This window comes from Apis mellifera, linkage group LG2 (assembly GCF_003254395.2).
Source record: "Apis mellifera strain DH4 linkage group LG2, Amel_HAv3.1, whole genome shotgun sequence".
In the NCBI taxonomy this organism is placed as follows: Eukaryota; Metazoa; Arthropoda; class Insecta; order Hymenoptera; family Apidae; genus Apis; species Apis mellifera.
The window spans coordinates 12,410,393-12,420,642 of record NC_037639.1 but is presented as its reverse complement, the minus strand read 5'-3'; the positions used below and the strand labels follow the sequence as shown (position 1 = coordinate 12,420,642).

Sequence of the window (10,250 nt, the reverse complement as noted above, 5' to 3'; positions counted from 1 at the left end):
TTCTTTTTCGAATTTTTTCAAAAGTTCGAAAACGATGCGCAAGTAACAACGAGATTGAAAAGAAACAAATAGGCATTTATTCACAAGAGGCAGGTGTAGTTACAGTAGTGTTTCATTCTGTCGCTCTTTTATATATATATATTATATATATATAATATATATATATTTATATATATATATAATAGTATTCTCACGTTCGTTTATAATTATCGATCGGTCCATCTACGCAATACAAATGGGCATGAACAATGGGGCAGGGAGGGAGGGGGGGAGATGCATACAAAGTGTTTTGTCCTTTCGTACGCTCTAAAAATGACACGTGGACTCGTCGAATATAACGAAACGCGTCGTTCAGTTTTTTTTTTTTTTTCTTTCTTTCTCTCCTCACTCCTTTTAGAACTTGTTCTCGTTTCAAGATACACGCGCGCGCGCGCGCACCGAGATTCCATCCCAAGGAAAAACGGAAAGAACGGAAAAATAGTTGGCTAAAACGTTCCAAATGGAATCTCGTTGGCACGCTCTTGAGTAACGACGCTCGCTTGGGATTTTTTTTTTTCGTAACGTCGACGGGAAAAAAAAGTCTATCGTTTTTTTGTCGTCCACGTTACAGTACAGTTTAATCGATCGCGCGACGGTTCCAAAAGCCGATCGTCACGCGAGCATTATTATACGAATATATTATTTTCCTCTCCTTCTCCTCTTATTCTCGTGTTTTTTCTCCGTTTTTTTTTCCATTCGTTTTTTGATAACCGGTGATAGCGATATCCTCTTTTTCCATTTTTTTTTTTTTTTTAGAATTTATTTTTATTAAATTACGCGTAATGACGATGATTGTGAAATTTCCCTATACTCGAGGCGACGATAATGATCGTGAATTACAATTAGAATTAACAATGATCGTTCGATGATGCGCGTGATTCGTTTTGATGAGCTCGAATCGAGTGAAACGATAGGCGCTCGTTCTCGATTTCCCGAGACGAATTGTCGATCGAAAATATCGTGTTGGATACATTTAATTGCCATAAGGTATAGAGAGGTACGTATTTTTTGAAGATAGAGAGATAGAGAAAGAGAGAGAAAGAGAGAGAGAGAGAGAGAGAGACACTATAATTATCAATGAAGCATCGTGTTTGTGCAGAACAATTCTCCTATCAAGTAGATCGCATTTTTTTTTTTTTTGTCATTAAGGATATTACATGTCACAGTAAATATAGTTAGGTTTGCACTATTCTATGTCAGTTACAAGTGGCTTCCCTTCTCCTTTACCCTCCTCCACCTCCTTTTTTTCATCTCTTTCAACCCTCGAGTGGTATTTTCTCGTATTTTCAACGATACTCTCGTATCCTTCCTGGCGACATGTCAACACCTATATCAAGGAGACGATTAAGCTGTAAAGTAGTGTAGTTTGTGAATATGTATATGTGTTTTCTTTTTATATGTAATGCATGTGCTTGTGTATATGTATATATATGCATGTATATATGTATGTATGTATGTATGTATGTATGTGAATGTACTCCTGAATAATATGTCAGTTGTTTCAATTTTTCTTCTTTTTTTTTTTTATAGGTGCAACGACGCTTAACCTCAACTTTCTTCTCGATCCTTCTTTTCTCGCCTCTTTGGTTTCTATTACATCTTTATACGAGAATGTATAATAATATTTACACCCATACCACATTATATATCTTAACACGTCGCGCCCTCGAGGCTGTCACGTGCCACCCTTGATCGCTCGCTCGCTCGCTCGATCTAACGTTACGATAATATAAATTCAACAACTATATATATATTTATATATATATATTTATATGTATATCAAAGCAAGAAATCGTCATCAACGATATATCAATAGCAGAAGAAACGTTGCTGGTTCTTTCTTTTTTGTAAAATAGAGGGGGGATCCGATAAATTACAGGGTCGCACGGGAGGCCTCGTCGCGCTTATATTTCCGTGTTCAATTATTGTTCTCTCGTGACATGGTTCTCAAAGTTCTCAATCTCCGCGCAGAGATTGAGAGTGACCAGAGATAACGGAAGGAACGCAAGAAAGATATAGGGGGAGGGAGGGGGGTGAAAGGAAATTTTCAGAAGCTGCGGATAGATCGAAAGGGAATTTCCGAAAAGAGCCACGGCGCAATAATACTTGTCGCCCTTTTGGAGGAGTTTCTCTTCCGATATTTATATAACATTCAGCCAAGAGACGAGGCGTTTCCCCGAACGCGGTAAATTAATCATCTCTCGTTTATAATAACATTCGTCAACGTTCCACATTCTTCTTCTTCTTCTTCTTCTTTTTTTTTTCTTCTTTTTCTTTCTTCCTCATCTTCTTTACAGGTAAAAGGCAGGTGATCCTCGTAACGTGTATTTTTTTTTTTTTTTTTTTCTCTTATATACAAAGAATGAAAATCATCTTCGCGATTCTGTCCCTTATATCTCTTATATATCTCCTCATCTATATAGATATAATTGTCACACTGAAAATCCCTCATCAAGCAACTCTTCTACTCTCACGCACGCGTTACATCCTCTTACATCCTCTACGCATTCATGCTCTACGCACTCAACCTTCTTCCCTATATCCGGCCAGCCATCCCTCTTATTTAAACGCTACATAGAAATATCTCTTCGTTCTGGGTCCCGCACAACTTTGTATCTTTTGCAATGACGATGGCTCCCACGACGTGTGGCCGTCATCGATGGACGATCAAGATGCACTGCGAGCAAGAGAGTCATCAGAACCTTTCTCTTTTTTTTCTCTCTCTCTCTTTCTATCTCTTTCTTTCTCTCTCCCCCTTCTCTCTCTTTCGAGAAGAGAGACAACGAGAGAGAGAGAGAGAGATTTTTATTCCGCCTGACGGAAACGTTTTCCCTTCGAATAAAATAATCTCTCGTTCCGGGACATTAACACTGACCTACTGTTGACTAACTTTCTTACTGACAGTACACATGTCGTTACGTAAACGGCCGATGGGTTTTGCCGCTTCTTTTCGTCCCGTTTCGTCTTGTTTTTCTCTCTCTGGTTCGTTCCGGATCGTTGCACATTGCGATTTGTCGGGTTACCTGTATTTTCTCCGTCTCGATATATTTCTTTCGCCGCCAAACGTAGAGGCAAACCAGAGTAGCGCTATTTTCTTAGGAACGTTTACGCGGTGAAACGCGAGAAGCGCGATCGAACGAGCGTTTATGAAAGCTAAGACGACGATGTTCTCACTGTTCTCTTCAAATTTTAGCGTATATAATCGTTCGTGGACGAGACATGTCGGTTCGCGACATCGTCACGTGTCTAATCGCGAGGTAATCGTACGAAAATAATAATCAAGGATCGGACGAAGTAGACCTTCTTCTTCTTCTTCTTCTTCGTTCTCTTCTGTACAATTCGCTGCGATTTGCTGCAAAAATTCGGCGCTGGTATGGAAAATTGGTCTAAAGCTATAATATACGATAGAAAACGAACCGAAACGGCGCACGATGATACACGTACATATGGGTTAATTATTATTATTCACGGGTTTCTCTTTCTAAGCTATTGATTGACATTAGGCATCGCGAGCACTTCGTCGACGACGAGTAAACTTGGAGCATCGTCGGTGTCGTGCTTGCGTGGTCGTGTACTCGCGAACAATGATTCCGAGAATTGTTACGATGATTCGCAGAACACGTTGATGTGTGAACTCTTTATGAAAAACGTGATACACATTCCCGTCGACAAGAACGTGCAGAGGAACGTGACTCTGCCGGTTCCAAGTTGTTCAGGTATCTTCGAAAACGTTCGTCGCGTGAAATGAAAAGATGCATTCGACGCTGTGCACGTGCGAATAATGAGTTTGCGGATAATACATACGTGTACGTAATATATTTATTTCTCTCCGTGATCGCGTGACACACGCGTGCAAGAGTCAAAGCGTCAATGTTTCGAACCGTTCCGGGAGAACGGGATATCGTCGTGGCGGTGAATAAGCTCCTCCTGCTAGCAACTTGCTGGATATTTATTTATTTATTTTTTTCTTTCTTTCTTCCTTCCTTCCTTCCTTTCTTCCTTTCTTCATTCTTTTTTCAAACACGGAACTTTATCATCGTTAAAAATTTTCACGCCATTGCAGTATCTGGGCGTATGATGGAGTTCAGCGATAATTAATTTGTTCAGCGAGGCGCGTTACAACGACGACGACAACGATGCAACGATGACGATAACGATTAGTCGTTACACCGTTTCAACAGAATGAAATTGTTAATCGTTTTGTGTAGGCATTAGCGTTATTGCACAACGATTGTGCGTACAATAATATATACATATGTATATATATACATATTATATATATACATATGTATATATATATTATATATACTGTTTTCTTATTGCGAGTCTCAAAATCGGTACGTAGCTTGTTAGATTCGTCTCGATCTCTTTCTTCCCGTGGATTTAAAGGACGGTCGCGCTAACACATTTAATCGGCTTCGTTTCGAAAAAGATGCAAACTCTTCTATAATTCACCATAAAAAATAAACTTCCTATTACCTGCTCGTGTAAGTAAGTAGTGTCCGTGTATCTGTACGCGCGTATCTGTGTTTGTGTATGCATATATACATAATGCACACGTGTAAAGTACTCCTGTGTATTCCTGTATCGCGTGTGTATTCCTATACGTGTCTCCTCTATATAATGCGTGTATTATACGTGTTTATTTCGTGTGGTCTGGTCATCCTCGTCTCGTTTCTCTAATCTGTACATCCGAGAATACACGTGTGAGTTATTACATTTAAGCTCTCTATAGCTTGTTCTTCGTCTCTCTTTTTTAATCTTCGAATGCCTCGTGGATACGCTAGAAAGGTTACTTCAGTCATTCCGTCACTCGTTCACGCATCGTTCCCCTTTCACTCCTCCTCTGGACTTCCTTTAAATCCAGCGAATTTATTAAATTTAGCGCGATAAATTACCATTCCGTATATATACAGATATTCGCTCTATCTCTGTCCCGAATCGTTGCAGGATTCTGTTCTCGAAACGTACTTTCGCAACAACACGATCTTGGACGCTCGGATCTACGCGGCCTTTGTTTCTCTCTAAGGATCTGATCCCGTGCGAACGTTCGCCTAAGGGACACGACGACCTTGAGAATCCTACCTCCAGTTTCGTGGCCCCGATCCACGAACCTTCCACGAACCTTCCTTTCTCTCTCCGCCGATATATTTTATTATCTTTTCTTTTTTTATTTTTTCTTTTTGTCTGACACTGCGTGTAACATACATAACATCATATCGACACACGTAAGCGTAGTCCACTATAGCTGTGGTAATTAGTATAGCACTCTGCAGAATTCACGATTCAGTCGTTAACGTTAAGAATACGATTCTCTGTTTTTTTTTCTTCTTCTTCTTCTTCATCTTTGCTTCTTCTTCTTCTTCTTTGAGAGATTAGAGTTGGCTCGACCTGCGGCTACGTTCCACGTTTAAGGATTGCTCTCCCAACGGGCCAGTTGTATACGCCTGTTGTCCAGAGAGGGCGAAAGGAGTGACCTGAGAGATGCACTAGGTGGCGATCCGCTGAAGTATTTCAAGGTCAGAGGTGACTGTAGATGCTTGTGTCTGATCACTTCTCGCTCAGCAGGCAGCGGCCACAGTTCCTGCGAAGGAACGAGCGAAGGAATCAACTACAACACAATGTTCCATCATTGGCGATCGTATCGTTCATCGGGGAACGTGAAAGAAATGTATTCGATCGTTTTGCTTTCCCTTTTTTTTTTCTATATCTCTACGGATAATATTTTACATGTTACGAACATGTTGATGGATGTTGATTTACCTGCAGCGAGAGAGCCTCGTCTCAGGACTCACCCTGCTTATTTCTACGCCCGGTCAGAGAGCCGACCAAAGATTTCAAGGTGGCGCCAAGACCTTTTCCGCTCGGGGTGTTGAGGCTGCTAGCGTTTCTAAAGCCTTGAGGATGTGCGTCTAAGCATTTCTGGTACCTCAACTGCGCGCACAATCACAGTTACTTGAAACTTAATCGAGGTAAATTGCAAAGAGTGGAGAAAATTGAAAAAAATCTAACAATTGATCACCTTGCAAGCAGCTTCAATAGTTTTGCAAAGAGCTCCGCTGCTAGGCTCGCAGTTGAAAACGTGTGCGATGAAAAGATCTTGCGCTGTGTGCATTATGAAGGCGCATTGTTTCACGTTACGACCAATTCCGAGGAACGACAGATAACGAACTCGACACTCGGTGATAAGTTTCTCCTCCTGAAAAAGAGAGAGAGAGAAAGAGAGAGATTGTCATTTCTATAACAAGCTGTCGAATAAAAGATATTACTTAATCGACCCACTTACGTTCGGTGTGAGGATGGAGATCATACTGGGCGCTACGGCGACGTTCACGTTTCGCCATTGATTGATAGGCGTGTTAGCCACGATGTGATCTATCGCGTCATTGAGAACCTCCATTCCAGTCGCTTGAGAAACCTGCATGGATCCGAGATATTGTGCTCGCAACACCTTCTTCGGTTCTTCCATCGGTGTCGGGAACGATTGCGCTGAAAACGGGTCAAAACGACGTTTCACTCGTTTCTCTCTTCGAGTAATCTCCTACTCTGGATTACTTACTGACTAGCGCCTGTCCGTTTCTATGGAAGCGTCGATGCTCCGTGGGCAGATTGGTCGGTCTCGTGGCAAGGCTCGTTCGCCCGTTGATGTCCACCGGTTTCGCGAGATTCTGGTGTTGCGACCGCTCGATCATGATCTTCTTGCAAATGTCGCGAAGCGTGTTGGCGATCGTGCGCGCAGGGATGTCGCAACGGAACACGTGGCACATGTGTTTTCGAGTGGATCGGTCTCTTGCCACGTACGCAAAGTCCCTGGAAGAAGAACGAATTGACAACATTCGATTTCGAAACAAGATAAACATCATTGTTAAATGCCATTGGAATTGCTTCTTACCTTTCGCTGTTTCGATGGATCGTTGAAGAAGGGATGCATGAAACGAGTCATAAACGAATTCGTTTTAATCGAATCGAGCGAAACATTTTTCAAAACGTTCGTTAAGATTCACTTACCGGCAGTGGTCTCTGCCGACGCCCCACACCCTCACCGTGTGAATCGGCTGCGTGTTGAGCACGGTAAGATTCTCCGGGTCTATCAGTTTCAACGCGCCTTCGTCCAGATCCATGAACAAGTCTTTCCCCTGAAAAAAATTTTCAACATTTCGTTTCCATCTCGCTTCGAATCGGATCGGATTCACTCGATCGATACCAACATCGCCCCATCGCCCAACCACGTCCAGAAGATCGTTTCTTCCCAGGGACAAGTCCACGATGCATTTGTTGACGGCCTTGCTGCTTCTCTCGGGCGTCAAATCTTCCTCCGCGATTTCAGTCCACCCGAGGGAACGCACGGCGAATCTGATCGGTTTGTCCCTGCCCTCGGAGTCCGCTCGTGCGGGATAGCTTCTTCGCCTGAAAAAAAAAGAAAGAAAGGTGAAGCGGATCCGAAGAAAAATTGGCTGAATAGCGACGATAAGATATCGATAAAGCGTCTCACTTGAGAGCCAGCTCCACTTTTCTCTTGTTTTCCAACTCTTGATCCAAGGCCGAGCTCGTGTTACTGCGGGTGACGGTATTGACCATGCCGCTTAACGTGTGGAAGTTGTTTATCTGTACATCGAAAGTATCTCAGTGCAAAATCCATATCTCGATCTCCCAAATTTTCAAACTTACGCTGTCGTTGTCTTTGATCAGGCTTCTACGCGACTCCCTTTTGGAATGCGGGGGCGCTTCGGGCGGCTCTCTCTGTATATTCCCGCTTTTCACGTGCCAGTAATAAGGTCCGTTCTCGTCTACGGAAAAAGCCAGGAGATCGTTTCATCGATTATTACGTAGCTACGTCGGATCAGCCGTCTACGGATTACGATATCGATTCCCTCGGAAATACTCACCCTCGTGTTTCTGCCATCCTGGTGGCAGATTCTCATCTTTGTCCTCGGAATCGGTGGTATCTACCTCGGCGGGCTTCTCCTGGCTATTGTTCTGCACACTGGCATTGTTCTTTTGATCCTTGGGCTGCCTCCGCTTCACAGGGACCGCGTACAGCTCGCTGTTCAATCCACCCTCCACGTGCGGAACGCCTCCCATCTCTGTCGTTTCGTTATCCGCTTTCTCGCAATAACTGTAATATCCCATCGTCCAAGGTTATCGCGTTGTTATCCCTTCTTCTTCGCAATATCCCTCCTCTAATCACCCTCACGCCAACGATACGATAGACGATTAGGTGCAAGCAGCAAAGGTAAGCGACGGATGCTAATTTTCAACATTGTCTACTCGACCGAGACACAATCAAGCGAGCGAGAACGTGTTCGTTTGATAACGCGGCGCGATTCGATCCTTATTTCCCCAACCATTCATCGTGGAACGATTCGACGATTAAGCGTGTATATCCAGCTACGGATCGGATCGATGGGTATCGTTAACATTTACTTATGCTTTTCGCGCGTACGCGTTATGATGAATCGGATCGCGTAATTGGCCATCGAGCGGCTCGTAAAGTTTTATCGATCGGCCCACTCGACAATGACGAATCGCGCTCTCCTTGATTGGCCGCGTCGTCACGGACAACTTACCGATTCGCGATCAATGCCACTACTAGGATAGAAATTCCGAAACGAGAATAATCGAATCGATCCAACCAATTATTCGTTTTCATGATTTCTTTTTTTTTCCTTGCCCTGCATTTTGCGACAATTTATTGTGTTTCAATTCAACGGCGATGTAATAATGTACGAGAAACGGCGGTGAATTCCGTATAGAAAAGAAATTCTTTTCCAACGAGTGTGTCTCGAATAAAATCTGTTCTTTTTTTTCCGAGTCGTGGTGACGCGGCCACTTTCTAGACGCGAGGCCAAAAGATCGACGCGCAAAGAAAAGTTAGTTAGTTTTACTTTCTAATGCAAGAACCGTGGAGAGAGAAAAAGAAAGGATACGAGTCTGCCGTGCAGAATTTTTACTCGTTCCCCGCGTGTTTTTCCTCCTTTTTTCCCCTTTTCTTTTTTTTACTTTTCCTCGTCGAGGAAATCGCGTTTCCCTCCCCGTTCGGTTTAGTTAATCACGGTTTGATCAATAAATAAAAACTTTGATCCCAATTCATTACCAACTTTACTTCCTTCCTTCCTTAAACCAACTTTATATACGTTTGGAAGAACGGTCGATCGATCGCGATTTTTTCGTTCCACGTTTTTCAAAAACCTACGCTGGTTGCATGCGATGCCGAACGAGCCAACAACTTTACAGTACAGCGGAATATATATATATGTATATATATATGGGGAGAGGAAGAAAGAGAGAGAGGTAAGAAAGATAAGCAACAACAACTCGGGCTTACCGAGTTTCCTACGGAGCAGCGAGGAGCGAGGAGCATCGTAAAACGCCTACTAAAAGCGTCGCGTGGTTACAATTATAATTAGAAATCCAATTTAATTACTCGGAATGTAAACGAAACAAGTGACCGGAGGCTAGGCGATTACTTTGCTGACAATAATGAAATGTAGCAACCGAGCAGCGGTAACGCAACAGTAACAACAATAACAACAACAATAACAATCAACAACAGCATAATACGTATATATAAATATATATAAATATAGAGAAACATGAAAGAAACAAGATGTGAAGCAAGAGAAGTTTGATTTCTCGATAACTGTGCAGCGATCTAAAGGGATTTAGGGGAGGATGGTACGACGAGAGTAATTCTATCGTACGTACTTTCTCGAATCGGTTAGATTCGCAGCGTCGACCGTGTCCGCGGATGCTGACTGCACGGGAGCCAGAATCGAGGAGGACGACGACGAAGATCGAGGATTTCCGTTGAGGGTATCGTCGACCAGAGCAGACTCCGCAACACCCTCGCTGCTGTACCTGAATCAGCACGTCGCCGGGCGCATTACTCGAGGGGGGGAATCGATCGTCGATGACCACGCTCGTTTCGTTTATTCTCTCGTGTTCCACGCGATGAAATCGCGATTCGAATCAATGTCTCGAGTCGTAATCGGTTATTCCGTTGCTTGCAGTTACTATTATCGCGCAAATTTCTCTCTATCGTCGCGTGTCGCAACGAGTCGGAGGGAGGTGGATTTTTCGTTTCAAAAAGACGTTTTAAAAAAGGGAGAATTTTCGAGGCACGAAATCGAACGTGAACATTAATGGTTTTTAACCGAGCGCGTTCGACGGTGTTCGCATTATCATATTGATGCGATCATTACAAAGTCATG

The 10,250-nt window shown here is 43.1% G+C and overlaps 1 protein-coding gene across 8 annotated transcripts in view; it reads right to left on the bottom strand.

Moving 5' to 3' along the window:
* Positions 1-355: 355 nt before the first annotated feature.
* Positions 356-10,250, bottom strand: part of LOC410852 (protein Fe65 homolog) — a 114,081-nt gene continuing 104,186 nt past the window's right edge. For 4 of the 8 annotated variants that reach the window (XM_006569087.3, XM_006569089.3, XM_006569094.3 and 1 more), the window contains 12 exons: positions 9,745-9,897; positions 7,926-8,155; positions 7,708-7,826; positions 7,532-7,644; positions 7,248-7,446; positions 7,048-7,175; positions 6,932-6,937; positions 6,599-6,849; positions 6,326-6,528; positions 6,062-6,238; positions 5,835-5,973; positions 356-5,650 (listed from right to left, as the gene is read on the bottom strand). In XM_006569087.3, coding sequence (XP_006569150.1) covers positions 5,601-5,650; positions 5,835-5,973; positions 6,062-6,238; positions 6,326-6,528; positions 6,599-6,849; positions 6,932-6,937; positions 7,048-7,175; positions 7,248-7,446; positions 7,532-7,644; positions 7,708-7,826; positions 7,926-8,155; positions 9,745-9,897 — 1,768 coding nt within the window. In that variant the 3' untranslated portion in view covers positions 356-5,600. Of the gene's footprint in view, positions 5,651-5,802; positions 5,974-6,061; positions 6,239-6,325; positions 6,529-6,598; positions 6,850-6,931; positions 6,938-7,047; positions 7,176-7,247; positions 7,447-7,531; positions 7,645-7,707; positions 7,827-7,925; positions 8,156-9,744; positions 9,898-10,250 lie in introns of all 8 variants that reach the window. The other 4 variants (XM_006569090.3, XM_006569091.3, XM_394328.7 and 1 more) reach the window with 4 other exon arrangements.